Source organism: Danio rerio, chromosome 8 (genome assembly GCF_049306965.1).
Source record: "Danio rerio strain Tuebingen ecotype United States chromosome 8, GRCz12tu, whole genome shotgun sequence".
NCBI classification, from domain to species: Eukaryota; Metazoa; Chordata; class Actinopteri; order Cypriniformes; family Danionidae; genus Danio; species Danio rerio.
In genome coordinates this window covers 55813711-55835015 of record NC_133183.1, presented here as the reverse complement: position 1 = coordinate 55835015, position 21305 = coordinate 55813711, and the positions used below count along the sequence as shown (strand labels likewise).

Here is a 21305-nt window from a genome sequence, read left to right as displayed (position 1 = left end):
TTGTTTTTGATCATACCTATAGTGGTTTTCAGGACTGGGAAGGTTACTTTTAAAATGTACCGTACATGCTTGAATATAAATGTGTTTGGTTACATTACTCAGTTTACTAACTTAATCTAAATACCTTAGAATACTTTGAAATACAAATGTGATAAAAACGAGCCCAGCAGCTGGTCTACAGGGGAGAAATGCAAGTTCATGAGGGACCAAAAATGATGGCTCATTCACTGAGGACTGTCATGCAAGTTGGTGTTTATTTACAGTGCCAGAAAGTCCATCCACAGTGAAGGTATATACAAGTGCAAAAAACTAACAAAAATCCAAAAGAAACTATAAACAGGAAAGTAAATTAGAAAAAATACATATACTCCAAATATATCTAATAAAATAACAACAGGTGTCCACAATATACAAACTTGGTTTACTTGAGGCACCGCAGTAGAACTCTTGGTAAAGAAGTATCGCTCTGGAGTTGGGCTCTGGCTTATATAGCCCCAGCTCCCACCCCTTTTGGGCTATACCCTTCAAAGGTAAGTATAACAATTAACAAACGCACATACACTGCATTACACAAACAAATGGGACGCCTTGCTGTTTCATGCTGCATTCCAAGCTTCAAAACACATAAAGCATAATAAAAGTAGCCAAAACAACTGGACGTTTTCTACACTGTCGCATTATGGGTGGGGTGCTAAATAGCTAACATGGATTTTATTTTGAGAATAGCTGTGTTTATGTGCTTTATGAAGGCAAAAAAAAGCGTCGATTTGTTTGGAGCTGTGTCTGAACCTGGATGATGGAAGCTTTCAGTGGTGCTTCCGACTGAGCCGAGCCCAGTTTGATGAACTGTCGTCAGGTGTTGGCAGAAGGATTTTCCCCCGGGACATCAACAACAGGCGCTACGTCATAATCACTCTCCTACAAGAGCAAGCTCCTGGTTCGTTAACGCGTCGCGAATGTCTGCTGAAGTTCAGATTTTCGAACTCGAGCGAAACGCTCAACTTGTGCCGCTTCATTTACGTGAATCTCGTTATTCGCACCGCCTTATTAGCGCATATTGCGCCACAGGATGTCTTTTTGCATCTTTTAACCTGTAAATCACTCGCGCTTCTTTCGCATTTGGTGTGAACGCAACATTATAGTGACTTGAGAACGCCATCATTCTAATATCTCACTTTAACTTGTTATGGTGTAAGCTTTTCAAGCTTTATCCTTTAACCTTTTGTCTGATCTTCAAACTGCTCTGACTTGGGTTGCTATATCTTTTCCAACTGATCCGACTTACAGTTTTCAAAAAATGACCCAGAAATTTCTAAAAAGTCCCATTGACTTAAAATTGGGTCAAACTATCAATTTTAACATCCTACTGACATGCTGATGTTGCTGCAAATATGTTTGCAGCATGCTAGTCATGCTAATTTATGTTATCAAAATGCAAAAATCATGCTAGTTACATGCTAAATCATGCAAATCAATGTAAGAAACATGCTAACAACATGCTGATCCATGCTAGTTACATGCTAATTAATGTTGTAAACATGCTAATAATATGCTTCTTCATGTTGGATTTATGTTAACAACATGCTAATCAGTGTTAGAAACATGTTAATTTATGCCAGAATCATGCTTGTTACATGGTAATTTATGGTAGAACCATGCTAACAACTTGCTAATTCATGTTACAAACATGCTAACATGATAATTTATGCTAGAAAGATTTATGCATTCAGCTAGATTCATGCTAATGAAATGCTAATTTGTTGGAATCATGCTAATTTCAAGCTAGATTTGTGCTAACAACATGCTAATTTATGCTTTAGAAATAATCCTAATTTATCATTAGGATTAGGAATGTAGACAAGGATCCTGCTTTATAACTACTTAATAACAGTTAATATAATTTATTACTTAAATTTTTAGAAATATATAATGTAACTGTTCAACATTATAAATGTGAGAAAACTGAAGGAGTTACTGGGGAAAATTTTTCAAGAGATCAAGAACTTCCTTGTGCTTTTTCAGGCTGATCGTTGAATCATTCAATACTAATGAAGGTTTTATTGAACATACTCTAGGTATAGATTCACTGTACTGAGATGACGCATCCTTTTTCAGATTAATAATAAAAACGTTGTATTTTGATGAGATAAATGCATTCCGCATGGCTTTCTGATCCATCCATTTTTGTGTGCTGATATTGAACGTTACTACTAGCTGCTACATGCACAGACTGCTTTTTAAACTGAGAATCAGTTGCCTTTTTGGTTAAACTCCCGGTTTACTTAAATAATAAATAACATCAGATGACATCAAAATTTGTAAGTATTAACTTTAGTAATCTAAATAAGTTTTCGGATGTAACTGTAATTTGATTAACACCTATTTAAAAGGTAGTTAAATATCAAATAAGATTCAAATTTGAAGTATTCACTTTGGTAATCTTTTCGGGTGTACTGCCGTAATTATAACAAAATACAATTACTTTTATTTTGAATGCCGTTACATGTAATTGGTTACTCGCAGGTCCTGTTGAAAACGCTATATAAATGTGTTTATTTATGTGGTCTTTGTCCACAGCTCACTTCTCTAGAGCTTCAGTACGTCTCACCTAAACTGCTGATGTGTCGTGATTTGGAGTTGGCTGTGCCTGGAACATATGACCCCAATCAGTCAATCATACGCATCCAGTCCATTGCTCCCTCGCTGCAGGTCATCACCTCCAAACAGCGGCCACGCAAACTCACCATCATGGGTTAGAGCACGGTTCACATTTGCCAGCTAATTGGTCAGAAATACAAAGGGGAAATAAATGTAGCAAAAAAATACACAGCTTTATATTTGCTTATAGCTTGCTCTAAGAACTGTAATTGTGTATGTTTTTTAATACTGTATTTTGTTAAACTGCCTGTTGAGTGAAGGACTATGAATTTTGAATTTTGTCTATATACAAAAATGTAAAAAGGGAAATAAATTTGATTGATTGATTGATTGATTGATTGATTGATTGATTGATTGATAATAATAATAATAACAATAATAATAATAATAATAATGCCACTTTAATAATGATGAGAAAAAAGGAAATTTATTTGTTTATTTTTTTATATTTTTGTAATATTTTTATGATTGATTAATAATAATAATAATAATAATAATAATAATACAGTTTTTAAATAATGATATCAGATCAGGATATGTATTTTATTTATTTTGAAATAAATGTTTTTAGAAAATTTAATTAAATATAAAATTATATAAAATAATTATATAAAACATATAAAAAATTATTACACTTATGATTAATAATAATACAGTTGTTAATAATGATGAGAGATTAGGATTATATAAAATAATATTATATAAAATAAAAATAATTTTAGTAATAATAATAATTTATAATAATAATAATAGTTTTTAATAAAGATAAAAGGTAAGGATATGTTTTTTTTAAATATGTATTATTTATCAAATTAAATGTTAAATATGTTTTTATTAAATATTACATTATATAAAAATATTACAAATATGATTAATAATAGTAATAATAATACAGTTTTTAATAATGATATAAGGATATGTTTTTTCAAAAAAATATGATTGACAATAACAATTATAATAATAATAATAACCATAATAATAATAAATTTTTAATAAAGATATAAGGATATGTTTTTTGAATATGTATTTTTATTAAATAAAAAATTTAATAATTTTTATAAAATATTAAATTATGTAAAAATTATTACAAATACGATTAATAATAATACTACAGTTTTAATAGTGATGAGAAATAATGATTAAGAAATTTTAAAAATAAAATAAAAATTATTATTATTAATAATAATAATAATAATAATACAGTTTTTAATAAAGATAAGAGATAAGAATGTTTTTAAGTATGTATTTTATTAAATTAAATATTAAATAAAAAATTTAATTAAATATTAATTAAAATAATTATTAAAATATTGATAATGAAATTTATATTAATGCAGTTTTTAATAATGATGAGAAATAAGGAAATATATTTATTTCGTTAAATTTTTATTAATTTAATTAATAATAATAATTTCATTATCTTTTATTTTAACAATTGATTTATTATTATTATTATTATTCATAACAATTATTATTATTATGTTTTTTATTAAATAATGTATAAAAGTAATAATAATTTAAAAAATTATATAAAATATGTTTATGTAAAACAATATTATATAAAAAAAATAATGGCAACACTTTAGGTCACAATTCACACTATTAAAAACCATTAACTAATACTTATAGCTTAATAAAGTATTATATAATTAGTTTAATAATAGTCAATAAGGTAGAAGTGAGGTTTTGGTTTTGGGTAGGGTTAGGGATGTTAAATAAGATCGTACTTCATAACTACTAAATAACACTTAATATCTTAATAATAGGCAGGTAATAAGCCAGTAGTACATAGCATAAATTGTGACCTAAACTAAAGTGTGACCAAAATTAAAAATGATTTAAATATGACATATAGACATCTCTGTTCTTTTGTGTAAAAATAAAACAAGGGTTTGTGAGTTGTGGAGTGCAAAAGTGTAATTCTGTCTTTGTTTCCTATACACATGCTGTAGTCTGGCCAGTAAAGGTGAATGCATGTAGAACAGTGCAGTAGGATTTAAAGGATTTGACAAAGCTTTCTCTGTTCTCTTCTGCACCCTGCAGGCAGCAATGGCCATGAGTTCATGTTCCTGCTGAAGGGTCATGAAGATTTACGACAGGACGAGAGGGTCATGCAGCTTTTTGGCTTGGTGAACACTCTACTGGCTAATGACCCAGCCTCCCTGCGCAAGAACCTGAGGCAAGTCTCTTGTGTTCATGTGTCTGAGCATTGCAGAATTTCAGACGTTCTCATTTCTTTACAACACATTATGTCAGGCAAAAAATGGAAATAATATACTCTTGCATAAAAAAACACAAAGCTGACAGCTGTTGGTTTGGTATGTTCCACACTTTGCCTCTCGTCAAATAAATGTTAGGCCGATTGAGGCCCCGTTTACACTAGTGCGTTTTAGTTTTAAAACGGCGTTTTAGAATGAAAACGATCTGCGTCACACTCCACACGTTTTACCCAGCGTTTCTGAACTGCTCTCCGTCCACACCAAAACGCTGAAAACGCACATCACGTGACCACACAGACACTCTCGGGCAAGCGCTGCAGCCCATCTACCCAGATGGGCTCTGCTAGTCGGACCTCTCATCAAGCATCTCCCGCTGGATCTAATCTCACTATATTTATTAAACGGGATATTTCATTCATCTTGCTGTCTTTATCTAACGACATATTTCCTGACTTTGGTCACTGGAATCTATTACTTGTTCTCAGGTAACGTGTTTTGGCTGAGCGCAAAGATAGGTTAATGATTAATGTAACCACATAGCCTATTCTTTATATTGACTGATCGCTTGCCTTTATTTCCTATAATGTATAAACTTATTGTATGTTATACTTTTATAATGGCCATTATCCATTATTAAAACTGATATTCAGCAAAAGAGAGGGTATGTTTCGTATTTTCACTGAAATTGAAAGGAGGCAGTTGTTATAGGCTCCGTTTTGTTATAAATATCCACACAGTGAAGATGACGCTCATGCAGCACGACGCCTCAACATGTCTGCTGTCTAAGTTGCTAATATTAAAATGAAAATAGGCAGTTCCTTAAATCATGTTTACATTTTATTGTTGAGAAAGTGAAACAACATAGCCAAGCTGATGTGAATGAAGTTATAAAGTACACTGTTCCCTTTAAAGATTTACCCGTGTCCTCGGTATAGTCTGTTGTCCATATCAAACTGAGAAGAAGAGACTGCAGCCTTGATCAAACTTACGAAGTCTGAATTTACAAGGAGAGAATGCAGGACTGAACTGTGTGTAGGCTACTTAATGTTCAGGAAAAGCCCCAATCAGAGAGGCGAATGTCTACAGCCCCGCATCCGTTTTCAGATGTCTCCGTTTTCCATCATCCACACTGAGACGGAGCAGCAGCGTTTCAGAATGAAAACGGCCTCTCCAGCGTTTTCGAAACGCTCCGTTTTCGGCGCTCGAGAACTCCGGCGTAGTGTGGACGAATGGCGTAACCGTAGCAAAACTTATGCGTTTTCAAACTAAAACGCACTAGTGTAAACGGGGCCTAAGTATTTAGAATCCGAATCAGCCTTTGGCCTAATTGTCTCAATGGTACTGTTTAGTTCAGTGCAGTATAGTACTGGTCACCTTTGTCAGGCTTGTGTTTCCATTGCCAAATAATACCAACAATACTTTTTGATGGACGTGGTTTACGACAGAAAGTTGCAGACGACGTCATTCTCGCTGGAGGAAATGTCAAAGTAAAGCTATACAAGTTGTTCACAAATCGTATAAACAACAGACTCTTTATACACATAAATAGGCCGTTTTTGTATAAATGGTATTAACTAACCTTTCTACGAACAGGATTTGACTATAGTTGCAGATCAATGATAATGTGAAATAGCCTACTGTAACGTCTGCAATTATATTAAATACAAATTTTAATTTGTAAAACATATATAAACAGAGGATCGCTCTGATTGGTTATTCAGCAAGGAATTAAAGTACTAGAACAAAAACCGTGGTAATGCACCTAGGTAAACAATTCGAGTCAAGAAGGAACACAGAGCCAGCTGTAATTTCCCTTTATTTCTCAAATATTTGCAAACGATATGAATTATTAGATTATCAGACATTTTTGCCGAATCGAATCCCTTCGTGGTGAGTGACAATTACTGTGGTTATTATACTGAAGGCTTTATTTACGCTTTGTATGTGCGCATTTGGCGAGGCAGTGGCGCAGTAGGTAGTGCTGTCGCCTCACAACAAGAAGGTCGCTGGTTTGAACCTCGGCTCGGTTGGCGTTTCTGTGTGGAGTTTGCATGTTCTCCCTGCCTTCGCGTGGGTTTCCTCCGGGTGCTCCGGTTTCCCCCACAGTCCAAAGACATGCGGTACAGGTGAATTGGGTTGGCTAAATTGTCCCTTGTGTATGAGTGTGTGTGTTAATGTGTGTGGATGTTTCCCAGAGATGGGTTGCGGCTGGAAGGCCATCCGCTGCGTAAAAACTTGCTGGATAAGTTGGCGGTTCATTCCACTGTGGCGACCCCGGATTAATACAGGGACTAAGCCGACATGTGAATGAATGAATGAATGAATAAATGAATGTGCGCATTTTATCTTCTAGTTATTACAATGTTCGAGAGAGCTTAACGACCTGCAATTTAAGAAAACACATACAGTTACTAAAAAAGGCATCAAATTCACGTACACACAAATAGCAAATAGCATGAAACACAATGTAAATGTTTAAAGGAAACCCTAAAACGTGATGAATTTGGCTATTTAGGTTATGGGCTGTGACTGAAATCGCATATTTCCATACTATATAGTACTCTAAAATCAGAATACGAGCCGAGTAGTAGACGTAAAACAGTAGGCGAAAAGTACCTGGATGACGTATTACTTCCGGCAAGATTCTGAAGTGCACGTCCGATGCACGCTACACTATCCCATGAAGCACCGCGAGATAATTCATGAATGGGAGTGAAGTGATGCAACTGATGCGCGTAGGTCACGTGATGATGACAAAACGGCAGATGTAATATGTATGTCTGAGTTCCATTCATTCTACTCACATTCATACTATTGAGCTTATTCTTCAATGCGGACGTGCGCTTGTTTTTGCGATTGTTTTAGAACTTCCGGTTCAGCTCCCCATGGGTGAAATGACTGTCAAACTGTAAAAACGGTCAAACTACTAGCTCTACAAACATGTGTTTTCATGATTATTCAAACAAAGCAGAATCATATATTAAGAAAATCTCTGTTTGCATCATCAAGCAGCATAACCTGCTGTTTCTAAATCTAAAAATCAATAGATATGAATGAGACTGGAAGTCTTAACCCAAAAAGATTCCAAGGGATGCGTCGGCTCGTATGCAAAGAATAAGGTGAACATAGAACATATTTTTCCAAAGGTAGAGTAGTTAATTCAAATTCAAATGCAGAACATACTAAGTAGTAGGGAATTTCGGTCGCAGTCATGGGCTGTTTCTCAATACTTAGTGCGTAAAGTTTGCACTTGCTTCTTTGGAAGTTCAGACTTGCCAAATTCAGACTTGGAAGAACGAACTACCGAGGATGCGAGGACACATCACAAGTCGGGTACATCTTCAATTGGAACAGCAGTGTACTTTATAACATCACTTACCTCACCATGAATTTATCGGTTTCACTGTATATTAAAAATAAACTGATTTAATTATATAAAGCACGGCTCTGTAATAAATATTATAATAATATTATAAATCTATATTTTTAATTTAAGAAAACATAAATCACTATTAAGCACAGACTCATGTATTTTATTATCAGATTTAACAAACTACAATGGACATCATACAAATATAAAATACAAGACCTAAACAATAGGAAATAGCGATAACGTTAGGCAATTTGGTAAACAAATACAAACAGCATACAACACGGTAACATAATTAAAGGCAATAATAACAAAATATCACTCACAAAATGATACACCTGAGAACAAACAATAGATTTATATGAATAAAAACTGTCAAATAAAAATGCACAAGATGTATTAAATGTCATTTCTTAACTACAATGGACAGATGAGATCCAGCAGTACATCTGTGTTGGACTGGTCGATGTGAAGCTGCTCTCGGCGGGGGTGGTGATGATGAAGCTCCCGCTAGTGATGGGTTGTTCATGAACGATTCGTTCATTTTGAACATATCTTCGATATGACTCGGGAACTACGAGTCCTCTCAGGGAGTGATTCGTTCATCCGCGCGTGCGCACATTTGTGCAGGTGGTATCGTTCATTTCAAATCTTTTGAGACGTTCATCGCGGAAAGGCAGAAGCCAATCATATGCGTTTAGAGCCGGAAAAATAATTGATCCGTTCATCTCTCGAGTCCTCTATCGGGTCTGAGTCACTCGTTCATCATGGGCCAATCATATGCGTTTAGAGCCGGAAAAAGAATTGATTCGTTCACCTCTCGAGTCCTCTATCGGGTCTGAGTCATTCGTTCATCACGGGCCAATCATATGCGTTTAGAGCCGTAAAAATAATTGATCATTCTGTCATGTGATGAACGAACGACTAATTATCTACTTATTACTAACTAATTATCATGGCTCCTATAGACTCAGACTGTGTACTTTGGTTAAGATTATATATGTCAGTGTAACGTGAACGAACCAATGGGGACACGAACAGCTAATAACATAATGAAAGGGTAATAAATTTGCCCAAAATGTATTGTTGAAATTTTCCCAAAATATGTGTCAAAATAAGATTTGTCACCAAAGATAATTTCATTTGCTGAAACACAGAGAAAGTTTTGGCCAAATGAAGATGCAAAACCACCCCAGAGTGGATGAAAACATCCTAAACAGCACACAAGGGTTAAATAGTCCAATTATAAAACTAATTATTTTTAAACAAAATGCTAATAGTCAAATCCGATTTATTTCACTATGCTGAGCTAAGCTAAGCTAAAAGTGACCAACATAAAATTGGCTGAATGGATTCAAAATTGATTCAAGTGCATCTCTTGGAGACTTTTTCCAAAAAAAAAAGTGAAGTGTTTCTTTAAAGGTGATAACAATTTCTCTCATTTTCAGCTGCTCACATTAGGGATTGTGAGGTTATTTATGTGGAACAGCTTTTACACCAGATGTCTATCATGATGCAACCATGCACTGGGAGCACAACTCACACATTCAATTAGCATATCCAATCCAGCTAAACTGCAAGTCTTTAGATAATAGGGGGAAACAAAAGCAACCAGGAGGAAACCCATGTTAACATGGTGACCTAGCAAACTACACATAGACAGACCTTCTTGTTCAGCAGCTACTTTAACTGCGGACCATCTTGCTGTAAGGCAACAGTGCTACCCACTGAGCTTAGCTGGTATTACACAGCGTTTACACAAGTCTATTCCAGAATTAAAAAGTCTATTCCAGATATTGCAAGTCTGGAATTTTATATCTGCATTTGTTGTCCAAGTCTTGGATTATCAGGGACTTAGGGGGCATCACACAAATGTTTTGTGTCTATTTTTATAGTTTTCAGCTCCATTTTCTGTATTTAATGCTCTTCAGCTGGTATTCACTAAAGTCAAACGCATGAACCAGACTGTAACTAAAATAAAAATAACAGGATGATATACATTTTAAGAGTTTTGACTTCCAAATGAGTACTTAAAAGTCTGGCTGTCAAAAAGAAGATGAAAAAGTTCCATTTAAATTGGTAAAACTACTCTCGAGCTATCAAACATGGAAGTGGGAGCACTTCACAACCGCACGAACAGCAAGTTCCTTAGAGTTCTTTTAAAATCTTGAGGCAAATAATCTATTGTTGTTTTCATTGTGGCAATTAAAATTATTCAAAATGAGATATAAGCGTATATAAATCATTTTAATAGTCACAACAGCGGCCTGTTTTCGCATTAATTATAGGCCATGAAAATTCAGCTTTTTAGTCAGTAATGTCAGGGAAAGGTTGAATTTGATATTTCGCTCTGAATGAGAACTTTGATTACAGTATCATCACCTTTGGTGATAGTCAAGTGTTTATTAAAAAATATTCATATAAGATTCTAAAGATGAATATGTCTATAGAGTAATTACCGTGTCTTTTTCATAGTGATGACTACAGTAATTTTGGCAATTTATGCTTTATATATACAATAGACCCCAGTAAAACAGAGACTCATTTATGTTAAAATTCAATACTTCTTTTTTTTTTTTAATAATTTCAGAGAACTTAAAAACTATTTACCAAGAGTCATATAACTGTGCATTCACACGGGGCTTTAGCGTCAACGCTTGACTGAGGGCGTGTCTGAAGATGGGGCTGACATGATTATCCTAACAGCGTCAAATGAAATTTGTCCCCAATTGGCTACTGTCATAGCTGGGGTATTTGCATGAAGCAATCTGATTGGCTGGCAATTTCGTTGGCACTTGAAAAGTTGAGAAATCCCCAATTTCTGCAGCGAGCAATGAGCAATGAACGTCATTGATTCAAAGGGAATGGAAAGCGCTGACGCCCTGTGTGAATGAGGCGTTACAAGTCTTGAGACTAGTGGATTTGTCCTATTTCTAAATATCACTAAGCTTATGGTGTAGTTACATTTTGATGTTGTCATTTTTGTGGCTCATGTTTTGATTTTTTTCTCTCTCTCTATCTCTGATAAATGTTTCTTTTGAGCAGTATTCAGCGCTATGCTGTGATCCCGCTTTCCACCAACTCTGGCCTGATTGGCTGGGTTCCTCACTGTGACACGCTGCACGCACTGATTCGAGACTACAGAGAGAAGAAGAAGATCCTGCTCAACATTGAACATCGCATCATGCTCAGGGTAATGTGTCAAACCCTAAAATTATTTTTTTACTGTAAAATTACTGTACGGTTTCTTGCTGTATTACTGAAAATTACTGTATCCTACTGTATTCATTTTGACCGGAAGTTGCTGCAACTTTTATTTCACGACTTCCACATGAAGTTGAATGTTGTTAAGGGGGCGGAGCTTTTTGTGCATCATTTCCTCATACTAATGGTAATAGAGGCGTGGTTAAGAATATTGTGGCTGAAGCCACCAAACTGACATCAGCAGTGAAAGACCACCACTCCAAAGTTTCAAACGGTTGGACGTTGACACTAAACGTAGACCTTATTAGACCTTAAAAACTTAGGAAAATGACTGTATTGTGGAATATCAATGGAAAGACATTTTAAAGTTAGTCCACTCCTCCTTTATATGCGCCAGACATGACCTAATGCAATGTGAGGTGCTCCACAGAGCTCACTTGACTAATGCAACATTAGCACAGAAAAATTCCTGGTAAAATTGATGTCCATCATCGTTGTAAGCAGTCTCCTGCTAACCATCTCCATATGTTTTAGAGTTGCCGCAGCTGACAAATTTCTGGTCCAGGGTTTTGATACACTTAATGCGCATAAATCTAGACCCTAACCTCTTGACAGCCCGTTTTGTAATTTCAGAGACAGCTGACTTGACTGTTGCTTCTGGCCAGTTTTTAAAAATTTTTTTATTTACTCATTTATTCGTAACAGCGTAATTTTTTAATTGGATTTATTTTTTCCGTTTTCAGAGGATATATTTGTATTTAATTAATTGAATTTATTTTAGGGGGGTTGTGGGAAGATAAAAACATTAAAACATTCTTTAATTTTTCTTATTCTGTATTATATACTACTATGTATGGTGTTGTATGGTCTAAAAAAAAATCTTATGATCAGACTTTAACCAAACAAACTTGTTCATTTGACAAGTGTAAGGGCTCCGTTCCATGCCCGGGCGCAGCGCAGATTGAAAGAGGTGGTGCAAAGTGTACTGTCAGTGCAAAATGCACCAGAGCGCGAAACTGAAGATCCAGCGTCACTTTTGAGAGAGTTTCATATACACTTCTCTTCCTAACTGAACAGTTGCATTATCGATAACATAAGCATGCTCAGACTCAGAAGGTAAGACTCTAATGTATGTGCGGGCCGAGGGGGAGAAGGGAGAGCAGACAATCACATTCCCTGTTGCTGGCTGAATAAAAGTAACTTTGAATTTGCCAGGGATATGAATAATTTTAGACGTGGCTGTATTTGGTGCTAAAGAGCTAAAAAGTCTCCCCATTTGTTTCAGATGGCCCCTGACTATGACCATTTGACTCTAATGGAGAAGGTGGAAGTGTTTGAGCATGCAGTGAACAATACTGCAGGAGATGACCTGGCCAAACTGCTTTGGCTGAAGAGTCCCAGTTCAGAGGTTTGTAATCATCATTTCTCATTCAAAAGCAAAAGTTTTGTAAACATGCTTCGTTAATGCGAGACTCTTATCGCGCAATAAAATAAATATCGCCGTTAATCCATTCTCAAAGTTGGGTTGGGAGCTGGGTCTATTCTACGCAAGCTATGATGACTTTCACCTTGATATTTTAGCGCGGATGTATACCTTGTCGAATTGCACTGTAGGTGGCGAGAACGAGTCTTCGAACCTGTGTGTATTCCTACTGTGAAATTACCACATCAAACATGACGTGCTAACATGGATGCAGTTCACTAGAGTGAATCTAATTAATGTTAGCTACACATCTAACTATCAGGCACCTGTAGAGTTTATGCTTTTGAGTAAAACTAAAAAAAAAATAAAATGGAGCGGGTGCTTTTTAAATTGAATAATGGTGAATGAAAGTCAAACCGGTGAGCCGTCTGACAAAATAGTGCCCTTCTAAATCACATGAGCAGGATGCCCTTCTAAATCTTCCACTTACTTCGAAGACACTACTGACTACACTTACATGGACATCTGTAATCTAGTTGTTTGCCTTAATAGTCAATAATATAATTATGGTGTTTACAGAAAGTGCTTTTTATGTAAGAGTTTCCTGTAATTTTAACTTTAACTGCAGTTCGGCAGTTTCACCTGGCTTGAGAAGCCTGTTCTCAAAGACTTACTTTTAGTTATTATTTGGGTAGCACACATATTCTGAATGCCTTCGGCAGAATTAAATGAGCCATTTTAATCTAGATTAATCTATATATATTTATTCAACAGTTCTGTCTGGATCTCGAATCTGATTGGCTGATAGCCATGATATATTTAAGTAATATCAGCATCCGTACAGCCTCTTTACCCTTTGTGTATTACTCCGCCCACATACAGCCAGCCACAAGCAGACACTACAGTTTGACAAATATTACTGCGGTTAGACAACAAAATATACTTTCGAGGCTTTAGTCAAGAATGTAGTTGTTTAGATTGCAACTATGCATTTTATTTGCAAGAATACTGCCTATTTTAAAACATTTACCTTTTCTGAGAGCTCGTTGGCGGCCAAAGACAGTTGTCGTTGTGTTTCCACAAGATGGCGCCAGAACCGCATAATAAACCCTTGCTCAGTGTGTTCTCTTGAGTGCGAATAAAAAGCTGAAAAACGGAAGCCTCGTGGTTTTTAAAGTGGACCGGATAGAGTCAATAAGAAGCTGCGAATAAGAAGCTGGATTCAGCCTTGTCCCTCCTTTTCGCAAACACAACAGCAGTCTGGTGAGAAATCTCTGTTGAATGAATGGCGTTTCATGTCACGTTCAGCCTTATAAAATTTGCTGTTTTGTCATCACCTTAAGGGGGTCACACACCAGAAGCACCACTTCACGTTACGCTATAGAGAATCATTCAAATACTAGCTCTAAAGTGACGTTGGTGCATTAGTAACGGCTTCTGCTCTTCTGACGTCAGCTGCAGATGTGCATGAATCATGCCTCCCACCAGTGCTGATATACAGCCATAGCCCACTGCTACACTTGTGATATTGCTCATATATATATATATATATATATATATATATATATATATATATATATATATATATATATATATATATATATATATATATATACAAACACACACACAGAAACTTGGTTGCTTTAAGATATAATAAATAATAAATCTCCTAGCTGGCAGAGCTCACATGAAATCTGAAACTACAGATTTCAGACTTTTAATTAATTAATTTATTTGCTTGTGTATATATATTTCATTCATTAAATGAAATTCAGTAATATTGAATAATATGCAAATGTTCAGATGATTTGTCTATAGTACGATTTGTAAAGTGTTTTCTCTTTTTCTGGTATTATATGAGGAGGTAAGTGTTTATTTATTTAGCTGTTTTAGTTACATTTACAGCTACTATAGTTTATTCATAAAACCCTTTTGCATAAAACTGTGGATTTCTTTACCAATATCTGTGCAGAAAAAAAATCTGTGGATTCTGTCAGGCCCTTCTCATGTTATTGTGAAAATAAAGTTCTGAGCTCTAAAAGTTCATAAAACAATTCTACAGGAGTTGCAGCAAATTCTGTCAAAAGTCCCTTTTAGGTAATTGTACATGCAGTGCAAACATTCTTTCATTAAAGGGCACCTATTATGCCTCTTTTTACAAGATGTAAAATAAAGTGTCTGATGTCCCTTGTGTGTATGTGAAATTTCAGCTCGAAATAGCCCACAAACAATGTTTTATAATGGCCCTTTTTAGAATTTGATCTTAATAGTGCAATTTTGGTGACTGTCACTTTAAATTGAAATGAGACTGCCCTCAAAGAGGGCAGAGCTACAAATGCCTATGTGCCAGCATAGGGGCAGATTTAAAAACAAGACTGATGTCTTTGCTAATAAGGGAGAGATTGTCAATAAATAGACGGGGCTTTCTCCCTCTGATGACATGTACAAAGGGAGAGTTTTTGTCAAGTAGGATTATAAAAAAAATGAATTCATGTCTATCTTTAGAAACATGTTATATTTGCCACACAACTGTGTTTAAACTCCTCATGAAAGTGATTTTGCATAATAGTCCCTCTTTAATTTTTTACATTCCTGTCTTTTTACAGGTCTGGTTTGACAGGAGGACCAACTACACACGCTCGCTAGCTGTTATGTCCATGGTTGGCTATATCTTAGGACTTGGAGACAGGTACAAACTAAACCACCAAACGTCTTTTTATTAGTAAAACTAGTTTATTTGTAAATTATTCAGATTTATTATTATTTAATCATTATTTTTTCCTGTCCAACCACAGGCATCCTTCTAATCTGATGTTGGACAGGCTCAGTGGAAAGATACTGCATATCGATTTTGGAGACTGTTTTGAGGTAGAAACAATACTAAATAAAGAACATGCAGCATTTTTTTTCTTGGTGACTAATGTGTTTTGTTGTTTTTTTTAAGGTTGCAATGACCAGAGAAAAATTCCCAGAGAAAATTCCTTTTAGATTAACCCGCATGTTAACCAATGCCATGGAGGTAAGATGATCAGGAGTGCTTTTGAAGTATTAAATACCCCATTTTCCCCTGAACTTGTCTTCACTTGCAACTTTTCATGGAATTTTTGCCAAAATAATATTTATAATAATGTATTTTATTTAAAGGCGCCTTTCTAGCAACTCAAGGACACCGTACAATCCACAAGAGCAATAAAATAACAAGAGAAATAATAAAATATACACAACAATAGTGCAGATAAAATTAAGTATTAAAAGCCATCTTAAATAAGTGGGTTTTGAGTCTTGATTTGAATGGTGTGAGGGAGTCAATGTTTCTGATGGCAGGTGGTAATGAGTTCCAAAGCCGCGGAGCAGAGCAGCTAAATGCTCTGTTTTCCATAGTCGAAAGACGAGAAGAGGGAACAGACAAGTGGAGGGAGGAAGATCATCGCAGGGTGCGAGAAGGAGCAGAAATATGGATGAGGGCAGACAAATATAGAGGGGCAAGATTGTGGATGGCTTTGAATGCAGTAATCTAAACGAGACGTGACAAGGCTATGAACGAGAACAGCAGTGGCATGAGGGGTAAGAGAAGTAAGCAGACCAGGGGATGTTATTGATGTGAGAATCAAAAGATAGGGTGCTGTCAAGGATGAAACCCAGACCCTTAACCTGTTAAGAGGGATTGATGGAACAGTCGTCAATTGAAAGAGAAAAGCTGTCAGTTTTGGAAAGTGTTTATTTGGTAGCAACAAGCAAAACCTCAGTTTTTGAACTATTTAGTTTGAGGAAGTTAAGAGAGAGCCAGGACTTGATTTCTGCTAAGCACACTGTAAGGGATGTAGGTGGAAAACAAGAAGAGGGTTTGCCTGAGAGATAGAGCTGGGTGTCATCCGCATTACCAAGTGGAAGGAGATAGATGATAAAAAGCAGGGGCCCCAGGACTGAGCCCTGGGGAACACCCGAAGAAACTGTCAAATGCTGAGAAGTGAATGATTTAAGTTGAATGAACTGAGTGCGGCCAGAGAGATAAGATTTAAACCAGTCAAGTGGGGTATTGGTGATGCCAAGAGTGGATAGTCTAGTGATGAGGGTGCTGTGACAAATAGTGTCAAAGGCTGTTCTCAGGTCGAGGAGAATGAGAATAGATACTAGTCCAGAATCAGCTGCCATAAGAAGGTCGTTGGTGATTTTAATCAGGGCAGTTTCCGTGCTGTGGCGTTTATAATAGTGTTTTCTGTTCTTTAATATGGTATAAAGTAGTGGTTCTCAAACTTTTTTCATCAAGTACCACCTCAGAAAAAACTGTCCCTCCAAGTACCATCATAATGACCAGTATTGAAATACAGTAGCGTAGTAGGCCCAGTAAAGCAGCTCCAGTTCTGCTCAGTTTAAAAACGTGGCAGATTAACTACTATTATTAGAAGTATTAATTTTTATCAGCCGCTTTTAACACTATAAATAGTTTAAACATTAACACTGTACTGTGCTTATATGTGAAAAAACAAACAATCAAACAAAATAAAATGTCAACGTTTAAATTAAAATGTGTAGTTGGTATGTTACTGGTAGTTGGTAAAATGGTAGGTTACTGTTCTTAAAAAGTAAAAAAAACAAAAAACTGCTGTACTTAAATGTAAAGTGTTAATCTGTAGTATCCTATGGATCAAAACCTGCAAATGTTGCTTGGACCTCATAAATATAGGCTTTATTTCATCATATTTATTAGGGATGTAACGGTATCAGAATTTCACGGTACGGTAATACCTCGGTATGAATGTCACGGTACGGTATTTATTGAATCATTTACAGGAAAAAACAAAACTTATGAAAATACTCCAAAAAAGTGCCAAAAGTGTCAATGACATACAAATTAGTCATCTATCTGTAAGCTTTGAAACAGGAACTTCAATTTTAATAACAAAAAAAATATTAAACCATGTAAAAAAATTAAGTTTCAATTTATTAGTGTTGAAAACTCATCACATTCAACAATTAATCACTCACTCACTTAGATAGAGATGAGTTTAAAGGAAAATTATCATATAAATATAATCTGGTAAAAGCTGGTATCTCTGGGTATTTACAATGTCCCCTGCAACAGAAAAAAAACCTCTCATTTGGGACTGAGGATTCTGGGACAGAGATATGACTTGGCCCAGGTTGACAGCAGTGGGTAACGTTGTGCATTGTCTTTCCCCCACTTGAGAGGACAAACCATGAGTGAGATAGAGGTCTCATGTCTGCATCAATCTGAACAGTGTGCTGTGTTTCTGCAGTCCCCATGACTGATTATTAGTCGTATTCCCCAACTTGCAGGCACGTGCACACACAGGGCTCAACCTGTGCAGTGCACATGCCCTTTTTAGTCTTGGATAGAAAGTCCCCGCTTTACAGTACGCGCGCGACAACACAGCTGATCAGAACGCGCGCGACAACACAGCTGATCAGAACTTGCGCGACAACACCGCTATTCAGTACGCGCGCGACAACACAGCTGATAAGAACTCGCGCGACAACACAGCTATTCAGTACGCACGCGGCGACTACACCCGCTTCAGGGTTTTCCAGCTCTTTTTCATCCTCGCTTCAAGCAGCACACTCCATTTCCGTATTACTGGATCTGTAGCGACAACAGACCGCAAGGGATGATGGGCAAGCCTGGGCTAATGGGAATTGTAGTTTCCGGTACCTCCCGTTCGCTTCATTCACCTGAGCAAATTTTCTCAGAAGACCTATAGTTTTACCGAGTCATGCGACTACGGTAATATCGAAAAAAATTAATATTGTGGTATGACGGTATTTACAATACCGTTACATCCCTAATATTTATATATAAACCATTTTAGATAAGTTTTGAAATATATGTTGCTTGTACTTATGACATATTGGATTATTCTGCGTACCGCTAGAAGACAACCCGCGTACCACTAGTGGTACACGTACCACAGTTTGAGAACCACTGCTATAAAGTGTTTGTATGGACCGATACACACTCAGAAAATGACCTTTGCTGCTTGTTACTTATTTAAAATGAGTTTAAACAAGACAATTCTTAAGTGTTTTTAGAGGGGACAGCTTAATTTTTTTATTTTCAATCCATCCAGTTAACCTAATCAATTTGTGTTGGGACAAACTAAACCCTGACCCTTACCGCTTAGCCAGTCTTCAGATTTTGGACAGTCAAATTTGATAGATTTCATAACGCAAGATTTAATTTTAAGATTCCAGACTACAATTTTAACTGTAGTAGTCAACGTTTGAAGTGAATCAAAACCTTTTGTCCAAGTTGTCCTAAAAATATTAAACAACACCAATCCTTGTCTTTTTGATCCAGTTTGAATGTTGACTACTGGAGTTAGAGGATCTCATGCTGGTTTGTTATTTTGAGCTGATCTTAGAGCAAATATTGCTTTAAACTGCCTTTCAGCTCATTGCAAAATGGCAGTTTTAATTTACTTGGTACAAGCTGATAATTGGAGAACATGAAATCTTTTGTGTTTTAGCGCCCTATCATATACCCGGCACAATAAGGTGCGATTTGTTGCATTAATAATATAATAGTAATATAACAATAGTATTAATTTATAAAATTTATAAATATGAATATTTATATTTGTTTTAATAAAAACAAGTTTAGATTTGTCTAACTGTCAGGATTTGGAGACGTATGCATCACCATATGGGGCATAAGAACAGGACGTGTGTTTGGACAAGTGTTTTTGAACACACTATTGTTTGTTACTTTTGTTTATTTATTTGTTTGCTAGAAATTAGAACAGAATTCAGAAATAGAGCTCTCTCTCATTCACACACATACACACATAGACTGCACCAAGCGACGCACAGCATTACGCTCTCTCTCATTCACACACACACACACACACACACACACATAGACTGCACCAAGTGACACACAGCATTACGCTCTCTCTCATTCACACACATACACACACACACACACACACACACACACATAGACTGCACCAAGTGACACACAGCATTACGCTCTCTCTCATTCACACACATACACACACACACACACACACATAAACAGCATTCACGTGGATGTGCGCGTGCTCGGGAGTGATATTGTTCAAATTACACCAAAGTTACCGACCGGTCCTGCGCTTTATACAGAAATGTATTCCCGCACTGCAAGAAATCTGGTCGAGTCCCGCGGTACAGCAGAGGGAATGCAGACCTCTAGTTTGCATTTACCACGTCTCCATTCTCCTTCGGTTGAAACCTGGAAATACTGCCAAACTGCAGAGGTTGTGTTCTTTTTCGAGACCAGCTCGCCATCTTACCTCACCTCTCTCTCTCTCCTCCACACTGTCCCATGATGACAATCACGCATACTAATTTTTAGGCATTAAATAAATTATCTTTAATATTTAATACTTGTCTACTATTTGTGCATTGTTTTTATGATGGTATAACAGTATTTAAACTGACACCATTGCTATTTTTCGATCCTGCGGTATACCATATTACCGTCTTACCGCCCAAGCCTAGTTGGGATCATTAACCCTTTAGATAAGCCTGTGAAAAAGTTTCTGACTTTATTATAGGGTTATGTGGGGTAAAACAGCTAATTATAATGTGTGTGAAACTGCGCATGAATACACTATGTTCTGAGAGCTGAGGTGCTTATTTTGATTTTCTCAGACATGTTAAAGTATGCAAAGGTTGCTCTCACACACTTAGTACACACAGTAAAAATAACAAATTTGACCTCTTCGCAACAGGAAAAAGCAACAACAATCAAGAATGCATGATTATATGTTGTTTAATGAAAGTTAATGGGACAAAAGCAACCACAAACATATTGAAAGGATAGTCAATTGGCCCAGGGTGTATTGTTGAGTTTTTGAAATCTTCAAAAGCATTTTTACAAAAATGTGTGTCAAAATAAAAATTGTCACCAAAATCGCTCCATTTGCTGAAACACAGAGAAAGTTGTGGCCAAAGTGAGACTCAAAATCATCTCAGAGTGGATGAAAACATCCCCAACAGCCCCCAGTGTTAAATAATTAAATTCTGGCTAAATTGCCTAGTGTTTGTAGAGAATAAATTAATCTTTCTTGCTAAACAACAGATTATTTCCCCACTTAGGTGACGGGACTGGATGGTAACTACCGTATCACATGCCACACAGTGATGGAGGTGCTCCGGGAACACAGGGACAGTGTCATGGCTGTGCTGGAGGCCTTTGTCTATGACCCGTTACTCAACTGGAGGCTTATGGACAGTGAGTACACAACCTTTACTTGTTCAAAACCATATCAGAGTCATGCAACTGATGCTTCTCCGTCTTACAGCAAACACTAAAGGAAATAAGCGATCCCGGACCAGAACTGACTCCTATACTGCAGGACAGTCTGTTGGTAAGCCTTGGACTTCATCTCCATTCCAATTATCAGCAGCAAACTAAATTAAACTCTGTGAT

The 21305-nt window shown here is 36.3% G+C and overlaps 1 protein-coding gene and 1 long non-coding RNA gene across 4 annotated transcripts in view; one reads left to right on the top strand and one right to left on the bottom strand.

Annotated features, from left to right (window-relative positions):
* Nucleotides 1–21305, bottom strand: part of LOC141375927 (uncharacterized) — a 101854-nt gene that overhangs the window by 36285 nt on the left and 44264 nt on the right. For 2 of the 3 annotated variants that reach the window (XR_012384755.1, XR_012384753.1), the window contains exon 4: nucleotides 237–2778. The exons of the other annotated variant lie outside the window; for it this stretch is intronic. This is a non-coding gene — a long non-coding RNA (uncharacterized lncRNA). Of the gene's footprint in view, nucleotides 1–236; nucleotides 2779–21305 lie in introns of those variants that run through there. 3 annotated transcript variants of the gene reach the window in all.
* Nucleotides 1–21305, top strand: part of mtor (mechanistic target of rapamycin kinase) — a 244731-nt gene that overhangs the window by 211681 nt on the left and 11745 nt on the right. The window contains exons 46-54 of the mRNA NM_001077211.3: nucleotides 2578–2752; nucleotides 4702–4837; nucleotides 11293–11440; nucleotides 12737–12859; nucleotides 15481–15563; nucleotides 15670–15742; nucleotides 15819–15893; nucleotides 20972–21107; nucleotides 21178–21243. Of these exons, the coding sequence (NP_001070679.3) occupies nucleotides 2578–2752; nucleotides 4702–4837; nucleotides 11293–11440; nucleotides 12737–12859; nucleotides 15481–15563; nucleotides 15670–15742; nucleotides 15819–15893; nucleotides 20972–21107; nucleotides 21178–21243 (1015 nt within the window). The remainder of the gene's footprint in view (nucleotides 1–2577; nucleotides 2753–4701; nucleotides 4838–11292; nucleotides 11441–12736; nucleotides 12860–15480; nucleotides 15564–15669; nucleotides 15743–15818; nucleotides 15894–20971; nucleotides 21108–21177; nucleotides 21244–21305) is intronic.